Source organism: Panthera uncia, chromosome C2, assembly GCF_023721935.1.
Source record: "Panthera uncia isolate 11264 chromosome C2, Puncia_PCG_1.0, whole genome shotgun sequence".
Classification (NCBI taxonomy): Eukaryota; Metazoa; Chordata; class Mammalia; order Carnivora; family Felidae; genus Panthera; species Panthera uncia.
In genome coordinates this window covers 70,071,519-70,089,079 of record NC_064810.1, presented here as the reverse complement: position 1 = coordinate 70,089,079, position 17,561 = coordinate 70,071,519, and the positions used below count along the sequence as shown (strand labels likewise).

The following is a 17,561-nucleotide window of genomic DNA, read 5'->3' as shown; positions in this document are numbered from 1 at the left end:
TATGAGTTCGAGCCCGGTGTCAGGCTCTGCACTGACAGTGTGGAACCTGCTTTGAATTCTTGGTCTTCCTCGCTCTCTGCCCCTCCCCCACTCTCGTGCATTCTCTCTCACACACACAAAAATAAATAAATAAACATTTAAAAACAAACAAACAAATAAATAAAAGGGACAGGCAGAAGAAGAGAGCTTGCTGGCACTCCCCTTTTCCCTACTTCCTGTCCTCGACAGCATGTGATGCCAAGAGCCCTGACAGCCACTCCATAATCACGAGACAACAATTGTACAAGGATGAAAAGTCAACACGTTGGGGATGGAAAAAGCCTGGGCCCCCAAAATATCACCAACAACGGAACCGGTGTTAGCAGTTGGCTACCTTGGGACTTCTTAGTATTTGAAGACAATAAACCTCCATTTGTTTGTCACTCTTAGGGTCTCTGTAACATGCAACTGAAAGCATACCCCATAGTGATATTTGGAAGCTCTCAGACCAGGCTGAACAACTAGCCCTCAGGGAGGCCCTGGTGGAGACTGTACTTGGTGGGAGGTCGGATAAAACGAGCTGCAGAAGTTCCTTCCGGCTCTGAGATTCTAGACGCTATGAAAGAGGGAATACCATTTCCCTTTCTAACAGCCTCTGAATAGTTGCTGTGGGGGGACACGGAAAGACTCAAGTGTTCTCAGGGCTATAAATGCTTTCTGTCATATCCTTAAAACTCATTAACTGGTTTGACAGTATTATTTAAACACCTATTCTAAGCCAACACCGCGGACTTAACAATGACCCAGACAGACACAGGTATGCCTTCAAGAAGCTTCAGTCTAGTGGTAAGAGACATACCAATGGGCAGTTACAATACAAAATTACAATGAGATGGAGAAGCAGAGGAGGGGGACCCAGCAGGGGCCTGGGAAGAGGGGGTGGAAGTGTGCTGCAAAGACTTTCTAGGATACAGCTTATGCCAAAATTAGAAGAGGAGTTGGGATTTATCCAGATGGACCACTGAGTGGGAAGGGAGATTATTCTAAGAGAGGGAATGATGTGTTTAGAGATTTCATGCTATATAGTTAATTTTCATAATTCAACTTCATTTACTATGTAGACTTGCATTATTATGAGAGGAATATAAAATAGTGTGGCCACTGTGCAAAACAGCATTGTGGTTCTTGAAAAAATAAAAATAGAACTGCCCTATGGTGCAATTTCACTTTTAAATATCTAGCAAAATAATTGAAAGCAGGGACCCGAACAGGCATTTGTACAATAATGCTCGTAATAGCATCATTCACGATAGCCAAATATCCATCAATAGTGAGTGCATAGGCATACAACAGAGTATTATTCAGTCTTCAAACAGGAGGGAAATTCTGACACATGGCTACAACATGGATGAGCTTTGAAAACATTATGCTACATGAAATAACCACATACACAAAACCAAATACTGTACAACTCCACTTACGTGAGGTACCTGGAATGGTCAAATTCATAGAGAAAGAAGGTAGACCAGTGGTTACAAGGAACTGGGGGACGAGGTAACAGAGAGCTACTATTTAATGGGTACAGGGTTTCAGGACAGTGTGATGACAAAGTTCTGGAGAAGGATGGTGGTCATGGCTGTGGAACAGCATGAGTATACTTAGCACAGGGAATATATGCAATAATATTGTAATGACTTTGTATGGTAACAGATAGTAACTACACTCAGTGTGGTGAGTATTTTGTAATTGTATATAGATGTGGAATCACTATGTTGTACACCTGAAGCCAATATGATATTGTATGCCAACTACACTTCAATTAAAAGATGATAAAAAATAAAATAAATGGAATCATATGTCTTTGAATGTACTTAACCAATGTGAATGTACTTAATACACTGAAATATACATTTCAAATAGTTAAAATAGTAAATCTTATGTCTATTTTATCACAATAAAACATTGCATTATGAGTTTTCAACATTTAGCCATTCTCTTGCTGGTAGACATTTGGATTGGTTCCAGTTTTCCATAATCATAACCAATGTTCTTAAACATTTCTCCTCCTACACCACCTAGGAATGAAATTGTTCAGTCATAGGTTGTACACATCTGCAACATGTGAGTGCGATCAAAGGTCCATAGTGATTTATCTTCCAACAGGCAGGATTTCTTGTTCCACATTCTTATCAACACTTGATGTTCTCACTTCCTCTCCCCCCCAATCTGATGGGTGTGACATCACAATTAATTCTAGCTTTAATTTGCATTTCCATGATTACTGCTAATTTGGGGATTACTGATCATCTAGAGTTCTCTTCTTTAAATTGACTATTCGTAACCTTTGCTCATTTTTAACACTTTGTTTTTGAGTTTATATGAAGTTATCTTTTTCTTACTGAGAGTAAGGAAATCCTTTGTAAATTCCAGTTACTACTCCTTTGTAGGTTACATGTGCTGTAAATATATTTCTCCCTGTGTCTGGCTGGCCTTTTCATTTTGTTTCTTTGATGTGCGGAAGCTCTATATTTTAAGGCAAATTTTCTGTTATGGTTTGTGCTTTTTTGTGAATTATTTTAAGAAATCTTTATCTAATTTTTTAACTGTATTTTCTTCTAAAAGTATTCAGATCCATTACCTAAAGCTGCTATAACAAATTACTACAAATTTGGATGGCTTAAGACAATAAAAATGTATTCTCTCACAGTTCAGGAAGCTAGAAGTCTGAAATCAGGTCCTGATAGGGGAGTGCTCTCTGAAGGTCCTAGAAGCAGATCCTTCTCTGCCTCTCCCCGGTTGGCGACAGTCCCTGGCCTTCCATGGTTTATTGGTTCATCACTCCAACTTCTGTGTCTGTTGTCACATGGGGCTCTCCTTTTGGGTCTCTGTCTCTTCTCTTCTTATAAGGACATCAGTCATATTGGATTTAGGGCCCACTCTACTCCAGGGCGACCTCAGTTTGACTGCATCTGCAAAGATCCTCTTTTCAAAAAGGCCACATTCATAGGTACCAGAGGATAGAGTTTGAACTCAAATGATTTTCTGGGAGACACAATTTAAGCCACAAGAGCATTAACATTTTATTTTTCACATGTATGCCTTTAATCTACCTAGAATGAATTTTTTAAGTGTATTTGTTTATTTTAAGAGAGGGAGAGAGGGGGAGGGAGCAGAGAGAGAGAGAGAGAGGGAGAGAAAGAGAATCCCAAGCAGGCTCCATGCTGTCAGTGCAGAGCCTGACATGAGGCTGAAATTCAGAAACCGTGAGATCCTGACCTGAGCCAAAATCAAGAGTTGGATTCTCAACTGACAGAGCCATCCAAGTGCCCCTATCTGGAATTAATTTTTGTGTTGATTTGAGGTGTGGGTCTAAAATAACTCTTTTTTCACATGGATAACAAGTATTATATTATTATGTTCCAAAAAATGCATCACTTCCCCATTATTTTGTGATACTACCTCTGTCATAGATCAAGTTTCCTTACATGTATGGATCCATTTATGAACTTTCCATTTTGTTTCATTGTTTTAATTTGCCTTTCCGTATACAAGTGCCACATTATCTTAATTATGATAGCTTTAGAATATGTTTTGAGATCTATTAGAGAAACATTGTTCTTCTTTAAAATTTCCTTGACTATTTTTAGCTCTTCACACTATTAATTAATTTTGAACTCTCTTTCACATTGCTGTATTCTCTGTGGCTCCTGAGGTATGACTTATCCCATTGCATCTACTGATTCTTTCTCATAGCAGTTTATAATGTTAAGTTTTTCCATTAAATTTTTTAGTTTGAGATAATTAATTGTAAATGTAAATGCAATTGTAAGAAATGATACAGAGCAGTCCATGTACCTTTCACCCAGTTTTCCCAAGGGTAACATCTCATGAAAATTTCAGTACAATAACACAAACAGAATATTAACTTTGAAAGTGTCAAGACACAGAGCATTACCATGGCGAGAATTCTTCATGTTGCCCTTTTATAGCCACATTCACTTCACTCCTGCCCCACACCCTCCTTAACCTCTGGCAACCACTAATCTGTTCTCCCTTTCATAATTTTGTCATTTTCAAGAATGTTATATAAATGGAATCATGCAGAGTATAACTTTTAAGATTGGCTTTTTTTCATTCAGCATAATAATTCTCTGGAGCTTCATCCAGTTGTTGCATGTATCAGTAATTTATTTCTTTTAATTCTGGGTAGTATTCTGAAGTATGGACATACTATAGTTTGTTTTACATTCAGCTGTAGAAAGATGTCTTGGTTGTTTCCAGTTTTTGACTAATAATGTCACCATTAGCATTCATGTACAGGTTTTTGGCGGTGAATATATGTTTTTCATTTTGGGGGGATAAATATGCAAAGTTGAAATTGGTGGGTCATATGGTAGTTGTATGTTTACTCTTGTAAGAAACTGACAAACTATTTTAAAAATTGGCTGTACCATTTTATATTCCCACCAGCAATGAATGGGTGATATAATTTCTTTGCATCCTTGACAACATTTAGTATTTTTACTATTTTCTACTTTAGTGATTCTGATAGATATGTAGCGATATCTTGTGGTTGAAATTTTCATTTCCTTAATGATTAATTTATATTGAACATCTTTCCGTGTGCTTGTTTTTGTCATCTGTATACCTTTTTCAGTGAAATGTCTCTTATTATCTTTTGCTCATATTCCAATTGAAGTGTTTATTTTATTACTGTTGAGTTTTTTCCATTAATTCTTTTAAATGGAGATGTAATTGACATACATTTACTATAGAGTTTTGAGGCTTCTTTTTAGACACTAGCTTTTTGTTGCATGTGTGGCTTGCAAATATTTTCTCCAGATTTGTAGCTTGTCTTTTTTTTTCCTTTTAACAGGTCTTTTGCAGATGAAAAGTTTTTATTTTGATGAAGTCCAGTTTATGAGTTTTTCCTTTTATAAATCATGCTTTTGATGTCAAATCTAAGAATTCTTTGCTTAGCCATAGAACCTGATATTTTTTTTCCTAAAAGTTTTATAACTTTACATTTAAGTCTGTGATCCATTTTGAATTAATTTTTGTACAGGTATGAAACTTAGGTCAGGGTTGCTTTTTGCCTATCGATTTTTAATTGCTTCAACACCATTTGTTGAAAAGGCTATCTTTCTTCCATTGAATTGCTTTTGCATCTTTGTCCAAAATCAGGTAGGCAGATTTGTGTGAGTCTATTTTTCAGTTCTCTATTCTGTTCCATTAATCTATGTTTCTGTCCCTCCACCAATACCACACAGTCCTTGATTACTGTAGCTACATAAGAAGTCTTGAAATTGGGTGGACTGATGGCTACTTTATTCTTCTTTTTCAAAATTGTTTTAGTTACTCTTGTTTCTTTGTCTTTTCATATAAAATTTAGAATAATCTTGTTCATTTAGACAAAAAACCTTGCTGCAGTTTTGATAGGAATTGCATCAACTCTGTATATAAATTTGGAGAGAATTGATATCTTTACTATGTAGAATCTTCCAATCCATGAACATAATATATCTCTCCATTCATTTAAATCTTTTATTTCTTTCATCAATAATTTGTACTTGCAGCATACAAATCCTGTACATATTTTGTTTGATTTGCACCTATTTTTTAAGTGATTGTAAATTTGTAATTTTGGTGCTCATTGCTAGTATATAAAAATGCAACTGTTTCTTGCATGATTATTTTATATCCTGCAATATTGCTAACCTCACTTATTCTAACAGGGCATTTAAAAGAGATTCCTTGGGATTTTCGACATATTCTGAAATATGTATAGATGAAATAATACGATGTCTGAGATTTGCTTCAAAATAATCTTGGCAGGGGCAGTAGGTGGGGATATAGATGAAACACAATTGTAAGTTGCTAATTGTTAAATCTGGATAATAGGTACATGGGGATTTAGTATACTATGCTCCATATCTTTGTATATGTTTGCAACTTTCTATTATAAAAAGGGTTTCAGCTGTTATTCCCTGTAAAAGATGCAGGGATCCTCATTGCAGGGTAAAGTCATAGTGGTAGACATGTCATTCAAGACTGATTATGATCTGACTTCTCCCATAATTATCCAATTGTTCCTTGAACAATTAAGAAAGGACCATCTTCCTGTATGTTTCACAGCTGTCTAAAGGCTTTTCAGTTCCAGCTCTTTGTTTTCGTTCCTGTTGCACGGGCCGTCCTCTCTTTCCCAAGAGGCTCTTCTCCTTCCTTTCAATATTAAATTCCAACCAACCTTTGAGAGTCAGCTCCAGAACCAAGAAGCCCTCGAGGGCTCCCCTAATCACTCTGGCCACATTTATCTCCCCCCTTCTGACCTTCCAGAACTCCATCTTTATCATTCATTTCAGCATAACACAGTGGTTAAGACTGGGGTTTATGGAGTCAGACTGCCCATATCGGATCCAGGCTCCATTGTTTACTAGCAGTGTCACTTTGGGCAAGTTACTCAAACTCTCTGTGCCTTAATTTCTCCTTCCATAGAATAGAAATGATAATGGCATCAACTTTATAAGGTAGCTGGGAGGATTACATGGGTCATCCGTGTAAAGAATTCAGCATAGTGCTCAGCACACAGTAAACATTCCACATCTGATGATATCATTTGTGCAGTCCTATTTTATAACTAAATAGTAGGTGCCTGAAGGGCAGGAACCATATCCAAGCACTGAGTTATACACAGAGTAGATGAAAAGAATCACACAGTCATCACTTGGGTCAGTTTACATCAAACAAATAAAGTCAATATTTGATTGCATAATTTGGGGATTATTCGAGTCATTGCCTTCTCTTTTGCCCTTTTACTGACTGTACTAGGGTTCTTTGTCAGAAAAAAATCATAAAATGGCCCTCAAATTCACTTCCCTATCATAAACCCTTCATCCTGCTATTAATAAAACTCTACCAAAATTCTGTCCACTTAAGAAACACAGGGATATACTAAAAAGATTTGAAGGGAAGTTTAAAGAACTAGACTCAGAACAGGATAGGAAACTGGAAGCTCCAGAGTCTGAAAGGCGGGAATGACAGTCTCATCACCACTTTAGAATAAGTGCCAGCCCACCTTTTTTGGTCTTTGCCTAACTTGCTCAAGGTTCAAAGTCTCGGGAAAGAGTTCAGGCAATACAGATTTGAGCCATGTGCCCACCCCTTGGTCAGAGGGTTAAAAACAAAAATCTGGTAAGGTTTTTGTGAGAAAAGATATTAACTAAGGATTAAAGAGAAGACTTGACCTAACTTTTCTCTGGGACTCCTGAGATGACTGGTACTTTGTGGAAAGAATGCAGGCTGGATAAATATTTCTGTTTGGCTGGTAAACTCTTCACCTCTAGTTTTAAGACTTTACTTCTGCCTGGGTCCAAAGTGGGCATGGTAAGGGAAGTAAGTGCAAATGCAGGAGTAGTTTCTGTTCATAGTAGTTTCTGTTTATGATGGAAGCACCACACCAGAGTCAAATGGTGTTGTTTGTAGTCTTCAAAACACCTGGAATCTGAGAAGTCTCTGGAAAACTGTTTAGATGGAACTGCCTGGACCTTCTACTCTACAACCTGACAGTCAAGAGAACTTTTCTTAAGTCCCACGAGTCCCTTATCTGCCCCCAGCCTTCTGAGGGACCCTAATTAGTTGCAATGTACCCAGAAGCCAAAGTTCCTCCAGGATGAAGGTAATGATGGGGACCTTACAAACTATCAACATAGGGGTGCCTGAGTGGCTCAGTTGGTTAAGCATCTGACTTCGGCTCAGGTCATGATCCCACAAGTTTGTGAGTTTGAGTCTCACACCAGGCTCTGTGCTGAGAGCTCAGAGCCTGGAACCTGCTTCGGATTCTGTGTCCACCCCCCACCCCTCCCTCACTCACACACACTCTCTCTCTCTCTCAAAAATAAAGATTAAATTTAAAAAAAAGAAACTATCAAGGATAGAAACCAAAGTCTCTAAGTCTGATGCGCAAAATGTTTATGTAAACTCCAAGGTGTCCTCTCCCTGTGTGTGCTCGGGACAGAAAGTCTAGACAGAGGCACCAGTTCTCAGGGGAACTGGGCATGAGGCTAGGAGATCAAGAAGAGGGAAGCCCTGGATATTTTCTCAGCCAATTTGGGTCACCTTATCTTGTGCTGAAGAATGTTTGGGGAGTATTTTAAAGCAATAGCTGTCTTGACTACCCTTTAATATCCACACACTTTTTGTACATTCCCTCCCTTTTTGTAAATTCCCTGCATTTCAAGGGAAAGCATTTTTTCCCTTAAAACAAAGCAAAAACCAAAATTAACTATATATATTCTAAAAAATAATATGACCAGTTTGCAGATATTTCACTAAGTACATGAAAAGCGGGGGAATTACTGCATAATTCCATCATTTTAATAGCGCCATACTTATTATTATTTTTTTTTTGTATTTCCTTCCCTTACTTTATGTTTTTTTTTTTTTCTTTCCAGGGACATTTTTTTCATAGTTGTAATGGTGTATATATACTTTTTTAAAAAACTTTTTATTCAAATTCAGGTTAGTTAAAATACAGTGTAATATTAGTTTCGGGTGTACAATTTAATGATTCAACACTTCCATATAACACCCGGTGCTCATCACAAGTACACTCCTTATTATATACTTTTTAATATATAAACTTCTCCTTTTGCAATTTCAGATTTGCAGAAAAGTTGCAAAGATAGCATAAGCGTTCTGAAAATTTTCAGTTTTCACTAAGTTACCATCTTACATTTTTCAACACTAAGAAACCAATATTTGTATATTATGTTTAATTTAACTTCAGATTTTATTTGGATTTAACCAGCTTTGCTGCTGTCCTCTTTCTGTCCCAGGATCCAATTCAGGATGGAACATTGTATTCAATCGTGTCTCCATCGCCTCTTCTGGCATGTGGCAGTTCCTCAGTCTTTCCTTGTTTTTCATGACCTTGACAGTTTGAGGAGCACTGGTCAGGTACTTCAGGTAGACAGTCCTCAAATCGGGCTTGTCTTATGTTTTCCTCATGAGCAGAATGAGGTTATGGATTTTTGTAAAGAAAACCACAGAAGTGATGTGCCCACCACATCACATTATATCCAGGGTGTATAATATCCACATGACATCATTGGCGGTATTAACCTTGATCATTTGGTAAAGGTAGTGTTGGCCAGGTTTCTCCATTGTGAAGGTGCTACTTTCTCTTTCCATACTTTTGTTTTTTTATTTTTTTTTTTATTTTTATTAAAAAAAAATTTTTTTTAACGTTTAGTTATTTTTGGGACAGAGAGAGACAGAGCATGAACAGGGGAGGGGCAGAGAGAGAGGGAGACACAGAATCCGAAACAGGCTCCAGGCTCTGAGCCATCAGCCCAGAGCCCGACGCGGGGCTCGAACCCACAGACTGCGAGATCGTGACCTGAGCTGAAGTCGGACGCTTAACCGACTGAGCCACCCAGGCGCCCCCATACTTTTGTTTTTTTAAAGTGAATTACTAATTCTAGTCCATTCTTAAGGGGAGGGAGGATTAAGCTCCACCTCCTGGAAAGGGAATAATTTACAGACATTGTTTGAATTCTTCTGTAAGGAAGATTTGTCTCTTCTTACTCATTTATTAATTCTATCATCTATTTATATCAGTAGGGATTCATGTGTATTTGACATATATTTTTCTCCCTTTGTCTCCATATGACAATATAACATTTTTTTTCTATGTTACTAGCACGGTCTTCATGACCATCATTTTAATAGTTGCATCTATTTTTAGATATTTTCCACTGTTAACCTTGAACTCACAAATTATGCTGCAGCAAACACCTTTTGAAACAATGTTCTATGATTGTTTGCATTCCAGCTGTGGCATGATGTTTGGAACACAGAAACATAAGTCTACTTAGGATATATGAATATATGGATGGATGGATGGATGCATGCATGCTGGGCTGGCATCCTTTTTTTCCTGTTGAACAGTGGTCTTAGCCTATGAAGATCTCAAGTCTAAGTTAAATGTTCAGAAGAGAAGCTTGAGAACTTGCTGCAAATCAGGCTTTGACTTCCTGTGAACCATAACTAGTTTGTAACAATAAAAAAAAGGCCCTCCGAACAAATACAGATTTTGTACTGTAAGCTATTTTTCTACCTCTGGCTGGAAAACATTTGAATATTTTAACAGCTTCAGCAGTTTTTCACATGGAGTTATCATTCTTCTGTCAGCTTACCTTGTAGACATGAAGATTTTTTAATTCCTAGGGTGTTTTTAGGGCATATAGATATCATCATATTTAGTCTCTGGCAAGGAAAGTCTGTCAGTTTAATAATAAAGTGAGTAAAGGACATTTGGAAAGTTACCTTCTCTGATAATGGCTGCTGGACAAAACAAAACAGAAACAGTTACAAAGTAGCTGAGGGAAGAGAAGGCAGGTGACTAAATTTTCATCACTTCAAGATTTGGGAATGTAACCAAACCTCCGCAGAGATTTAGTGCCAAGGAGATAAGGAGCTAAGAGGGGCAGTAGTCAGAGGCAAAGTGAGAACAATCCAGTCCTTGACACGCAGTGTACTTCTAACCATTCTTGTTCCCATGTAGAACAGGCAGTTCCTTACATTCCAATGCCCACCTGGCCATTCAGGCATTCATTCCATTCACTCGTTATTCTGTTACAGAAAATGCTAAATAACACGGCTGTGTGAGAAGTGTTCTAACAGGAGGTACAGAAAGAGTGTTAAGGGTTCACAGAGAATGGGTAGGGCAGAATAGAGCCAGAGAAAGCCACGATGTAGCTGAGTTAGCTCTTGTAAGGAAGAAAGATCAAGGTGTAGTTGGGAATGTGCTAGTAGTTCAGGGAATGGCAGGAGATGAAGTTAGGAAGCTAAAGTGTGACCAGGTATTGAAGATCCTTTATGTGCCAGGGGAAGGAACCAAACTCTTATACGGAGAAATAGTGGTGAGTTTTAGGTAAAGGGAGTACGACCCCACAGTAATGTTTTCCATCCTCCCCACCCACCCCTCCCCCAAGCTCCTTATCCCGACTGTGGAGGGCAATGTAGCAATATTTACCAAAATTACAAATGCACATTTTTTGTGCCAGCCATTCCACTTTGGAGAATTTATCCTATAAACATACTTGCATCCACATGAGGTAACACATGACCAGGTTTTTCACTGCAGCATTGTTTGTATTAACAAAGGATGGGAAACAACTTAAATGCTCATCAGTAAGTAACTGGTTGAATAAACTATTATCCATTCATACAATGGAAAATGTGCCACTATAAAAGAAGAATAAGGAAGCTCTTCATGTACTGATACAGAAAATTCTTTAAGAAACACTGTTTTTTAAAAAAAAGCAAGGTACAGGGGTGCCTGGGTGGCTCAGTTGGTTAAGCATCTGACTTCGGTTCAGGTCATGATCCCACAAGTTCATGAGTTCGAGTCCCACACCAGGCTCTGTGCTGACAGCTCAGAGCCTGGAGCCTACTTTGGATTCTGTGTCTCCCTCTCTCTCTGCCTCTCCCCTGCTCACACTCTGTCTCTCAAAAAGAAATGTTAAAAAAAATTTTTTAATAAAAATAAGCAAGGTACATAAATGTATATATGTCAATTTTTAAAAAAGGGTGAAGAATAACAAGTATACATTATTTGCTTGTATAAAGAAACTCTCTAAGGATAAATGGAAAAGTAATGAGGGGCTACCAAAGGGGGTGAGGCAAAAACTGGGCACATGGCTTTTCACCATATACTTTTCTTGTGGACTTCAAGCATGTGGATGTTAATTAGAAAATTAAATATTATTGATTAAACAAAAGAGAAAGAGAGACAGAGAAGCTCTCTTTCATTCCCTTTTCCTCTGTAGGTCTCATTCCTACTTTTCACCTTGTCAGGACTTTCTTTCAGTTAGATCTATGGTTGTGGGGCTTCCAGTGGTTAAAGGAGAAATACACAAATCTTCTTTCAGTCCTTTGCGTAGGGAGACCTGTTGACACCTAGGTTGAATTTCTTCCCTCAGATTCTAAGTGGCAAAGGCTGGAAGGCGAGGGAGGAAAGGAAAGATGTGTATTCCTCACGTGTTTTTCCCTCACCGCTGCTGGTGCTAAAGCAGTTGTGTTTGCTGTGGCAACAAGGGCTTGGGGGAAAAGCTGGGAGGTGAGCTCCTGTTCCTTCTGTGGGCCAGTGGGGAGATAAAACCAGTTGGGAACTCCAAGCATCACTTTGAAAGGAAAACAAGTGAGAAACTCCCCAGGCAGTGAGAGAAAAGGACAGGACTTACCTAGGGTGACGAGTTGCCAAAAGGTTTCAGGTCATCCGTGCATCTTACTGTTTTGCTGCAGACTCTCAGAAGGCTGGTCACTAAAGCTCCCACCTACCTAGGAGCCCTCCCACCACTCAAGATTTATTTTAACCCACTAACCCTCACACCCCGCTGTTCTGGTCTTAAGTTGGTGTAATGATATTGGGATAAATGACAGAATCCAAGGAAAATTAACGACAAAGTCTCTGATAGACCTCCAAAGCCAGAGCATAGCTCTCTGCTTTCTGTTCCTCTGGGAGCAGTTCGCAGAATAGAGGGAGGCAAGGGTATATGTAAAGCATAGCCTCATTTCTCCGCGCTCCTAGAGGAGTAGTGCTAAGCAAATTCTCTTTCCTTTTTAATCACATTCATCTTTGATCCCAAGAACATCAAGCTCGCAATGGGAAAGTGAGGGCCATCTGGCAGTTGCTATCACTAAAATTTTAACAGCTGGCAGTTTGATACCCTGGAGACTGGATATGGGAGAAGACTGTAGTTGGTCAGGGCAGAAGAGTCAGCAGGATATGGTGGGCATAGTGATTCCTGTTACCCATACTCTAAGCCAGAAGTTCATAGGAAAAAGGAAGCAGGCTTGAGCCTCACTTTAACCAAGATGCTATAAAGATCATGCCTACTTGTTATACCATTACAGGGTATAGCAAATCTACACACACTTGGGACCACAGGGAGTGATGGATAACACAGTCAATGCCACAAATGGATGACTGTCCAACGCATAGCACCCCTTTCTTTGGGGTGTGTCCCAGTATTCAGGGGTGAGTCCCCAACACAGTCATTACTCTTTGACCTGCCTCACTGGCAACAAGAGGTTTATAAATCTTGCACCTGAGGTTCCTACAGCTGTCCTGGTCTCCACACTTCCTGAGACTTAGTGGTCAGTTTTCCTTGGATTCTGTCATTTATCCCAGTATCTTTCCAATATCTTTCCCCTCAGCCTTTTGTTCGCTGGTTTAAAATGTCCGAGTCATTATAGAACATTTGGAATGCATCTTGTTTTCAGAGGCTCTGGGTAATGCGCAGACAGCGATGACAATATACCACACCCCAGTCAAAACCAACATCATTTCTCTCTTGAATGACTGCAACCATCTCTCTAGAAGATCCCACTGCTTCTACTCTTGCTTTACTCTATTTACTCTCTGAAAAGTATACACTGACATTTTAACCAGATGAGTCACTTCTCTAAGACTCTTCAATGACTTTCCAAGGCCCTAAGAATAAAGCCTAACCTGCTTAGTATGTCCTTCTTGCAGGTCCTTGCCCAAACTCCTCCTGTCTCTACACCAACACATATGCTGGTTCTCATCTGGAGCCCCTTCTCTCTACTCTGTGCCTAACAGGGGCCTTGTCTCCAACCTAAATTAGGTCCACACACCCCCCCTTTTTTTTCAATTCAATAGTATATACTCTTTTCCTTCATAGCTCCTATTGCAGCTTGTAATTACATATTCATTTTGGTGACTTAAGGCAATGTCTGTCTCCCCCTTAAGACTCTAAGTGCCCTAGAGTCACGACTGTCTCCATTCTGCTCCCTCCAGTAGCCACAGAACTTAGCACAGAAACTAGCATACAGTAGGTACCCAAATATTTAATGGGTGATTAAATAGGAAGAGATTGGCATGGCTAGAGATGGCTGAGATTAAGATAAGAAACCGAATTTGTGTGCAAGTGACAGCAAAGGAACAAAATAGATTTACTTTAAAAAGAAAATTCAACAGAATTTGATGACAGGTGGTGGGAAGGAAATATGCTTTACTAGCTGAACATGCCACCTGACTCAGAGAGGAAGGAGTCAAAACCAAATTTTCAAACTGGAGTGACTAATGTTTAGGTTTGGGGAAATATGATACTTAAGTTAGTTTTAGACATATCAGTTGGAGATGACCAAGAGATATTAAAGCAGAAATGTTCAGAAAGTTGCAGGGTAGGGGCGCCTAGGTTGTTCAGTTGGTTAGACTCCTGGTTTCAGCTCAGGTCATGATCTCATGGTTTGTGAGTTTGAGCCCCACATCAGGCTCTGCACTGGCAGCACCTGACACAATTCAGATGCTGTAGAGAGAAAGATTTACATCACTTTAAAATAAAAGATACTTACATCAAGGGAATGGGTAAGGGGCACACCTCATGCACTGGTAATGACTGTGCCCACGTCTTTTATACATGAAGGAATAAAAAAAAATCCAGAGAAACAAAGTGATCTGCTCAAGGTCACACAACAAGTCAGTGATGATGCATTCTGACCCACTTTTCCTGACTCAGAAACCTCCTGAATTTTTAGACATGCCTGCTTTATAGTAAACACTCAAAACCATTTCCTGATAGTCAAGGTGGACAAATAAAAGGCAGGAATTTTATTTCCTTAGTTTATTAAAGACGACAATGAACTGTTAGGCTGTGTATGTATTACAGTGAATAGAAATCCAGTTCAGAACACAAGTTGCACATGAACAGAACATCTCTATATAGACTCTTGCTCCTTTTATGTTAATTTAACAAAAACTCTAAAGCCTTGGCAGAGAAAGTCAATAACAGCCTCATTTAAGTGGAAAATATTTGCCTTCCACTCTTCTGCAATGTCTTGAATCTTGTCTCTACCTTGCAAGCAAACTTTTAACTTTTTTCCCTTTATTTATAAAAAAGAACACTTTTTCCCTCCCATTTCATTCAGAAAGAACTCTCTTCAGTGCATTCAAAGCTTTTCCCCACAACAGCAGGGGATTTCAGATACTGGTATTAGTTGCAAAGTGCTTTCAAAATATCCCATACTCTTTCCTCTCAAATAAATAAATAAATGGGTATTTGGACAGTGATGACAGCAGAGTGTCAGGGTCACTAAAACAGATACGCAATCTAAAGAGATGGAATGTGAAAGGTGGAGAAAAATAAGTGAAAAACCAGGAGCATGTAAGACTGCTGAGCTCAACTTTGGAAACTGTCGTTTTCCATCTTTTGGTCCTATGCTAATATGAAATAGGCGGAACAATAATGAGAGTGCATCTCTCTTCCAGTGTAGTGACTTGGAGCAAGGAGCTGGATGTGTAATTTGTACCACAACTAGAAGCAGAGTTCACCATTTTTTACAAACCCCTGAGTCTGAATCTGAGGCCTAACCTTTAGTAAGCCTTGAGTTTTGTGGGGCAATTCCCAAAGCTCCTAGGTTGGACAAGGCTCCTAGTTAGCCCTTCAAAACTGGGCTGGGCTGGAAGTCTTGGCTCTCAGAGTCTTCCCAATGAACTAAGGGAAACAAGCTCAGGGTCTTCCAGCCCGATCCCAAGTCCGAGGCAGAGAGATCAATGCCATGCATCATTTCCTCCCTGCTCCCTGTTGCCCTGGTGGAGCCTCAGCTCTGGCCACTTCCTTCCTGCCCCTTCTACTTCCTGTGAGACTCCTGGGTGCCTCCAGCTCAGGCACTCATTGGCTTCCACCAACCATGTGCTACTTTCTGTTCGGCTTCTTGGGGTAGCATCTACACCAAGTTTTTTCTATTAGCAACCAACTATGGAAAAGACAGGTATACAAGAAGTCAGTCCCAGAATGAAACAAAAACCAAAACAAAACCAAAACAAAACGCTGTGGGCTTTTGTTCACAGAGCCGCCAGCCTTCAGAACAGTAACCCTGACCAGTGTTATACACAGAGGTCAGGAGCTATAGCAACTTAAAGAACACCACAAATATATCACGGTCCCCTAGAAACACACATCTTAAGAAAGGGTATGTGTGTGTTGAAATTAGTAATATGGAAAGAATGATTGAACATATGGATATCACCAGGCTAAATGGCTCAGTGCATAATAGGCATAAAGGCTCTTGTTAGCCCAAGAACACAGGAACATTCACACTCACATTCATGTCCACAAATTGCCAAGTTCCCTAACCCCACTAATAGCAGAAAGCTTCCCCACCCTTACCCCAACTTTAACAAAAGAAACAAAGGTAAGAGTTCATCCACCAGGGAGGGTCCCAACTCTGTTGCAGGAAGGGGATGAGAATGGAGTTGGGCCATACTTTTACTCAGAACCAAAATGACCACCTAACAATGGGCACAGTGGCAAGAGACCCACAAATAAGATGGTGGATAGAGTTTTTGTCCTCAACTTAGGATGGCATCAGGGACTTGCCTAAGCTTGAAAGATCATACATACACCAGAGCTAGGTTGAAAAAAAGAGACCTTAAGAGGAGGCCAACAGCTCCTCTGACTGAATAAATGCTCCTTAAGCAACAGAGCTGTGGCCTCACTTATGCTGGGTGTAAGGCTGTGAAGGGGTCTGGCCTAAGTATCAGTTCTGTTTCTTTGCTTCAAGCCCACCAGGGTAAAGAAAGTCAGCTTGTGACATCATCTTTGCCTAGAATACTTCAAACAAGGAGGTCACATGGTGGACTCCTTGAGGTCTCTGAGGATTCCAGGTAATAATGCTGCTTTTATGGCCTAAAAAATACCTAAATAAGCTGGACAGAATGCCCACGATGTACTCCCATCCTCTAATGCTTCTCCTCAGGGTGCAGTCTGACTCTATTTCAGGACTGAGAGAGAAAACTCCGTCCTCCTATTTCAGCAGCAAAGGAGAAATGAGTTGGTTGAGAAAGGCCTGACTCAGAAGCTCCAGAACTAAAACAAAATACAACTGGAAATGATACTTGAAACGCAGCTGAAACCGGATCTGGTCCAAGTGGAGAAGGCCATGGATGTCAGAAGCACTGGGTCTCATTGTCCACTCCCCTGACAGAGGCACTAGAAGCTTCACATTAAGGACCTGTGTGTCAGTTCTGATGGAAATACCCGGTACCTACACATTGTCACAACAGACTGGACCTCACCAACCTAACAAAGGTTGATTACACATGGACGTTAGATAAGTCATAAAAAAAATGATGATAATAATCAAAGAAAAAAAAAAAAACCAAGTGGGGAAAGTCCTTAAAAGGGTGGCTCAGTTCTGCATTATGTGTGACCCTAGCGGCTAGAAGAGGGCTTAATGTGCTTTCTTCAGGTGGTCTCCAGGACGGTGGCCTCTAGGGCCAAGGCTTCGGTGGGTTCCTCCTCGTAGTCTGACATGTAAGACTCCAGGCTCTGTTTGGCCAGCAATTCCCGCCGGGCCTGCAGCCGCTCACAGCGGGGACAGCTTCCAGACTTGAAACAAGCCTTATGGTAACACGCTTTACACTCTATTCAGGGAAGGTGAAAAAAAAAAAAGAGAAAACTATTTGTATTATCTCAAGCCAGAAGTAAATCACTGCCACAGCCCCTTCTTGCCACCACTGCTAGGTGCACCTGTGGTGAAAACAGGGAGTTTCT

At 39.8% G+C, this 17,561-nt stretch overlaps 1 protein-coding gene across 7 annotated transcripts in view; it reads right to left on the bottom strand.

Annotated features, from left to right (window-relative positions):
• Positions 1-14,615: 14,615 nt before the first annotated feature.
• RUBCN (rubicon autophagy regulator) overlaps positions 14,616-17,561 on the bottom strand; it is a 58,435-nt gene continuing 55,489 nt past the window's right edge. For all 7 annotated transcript variants that reach the window (XM_049628337.1, XM_049628339.1, XM_049628342.1 and 4 more), the window contains one exon: positions 14,616-17,431. In XM_049628337.1, the coding sequence (XP_049484294.1) occupies positions 17,253-17,431 (179 nt within the window). In that variant the 3' untranslated portion in view covers positions 14,616-17,252. The remainder of the gene's footprint in view (positions 17,432-17,561) is intronic.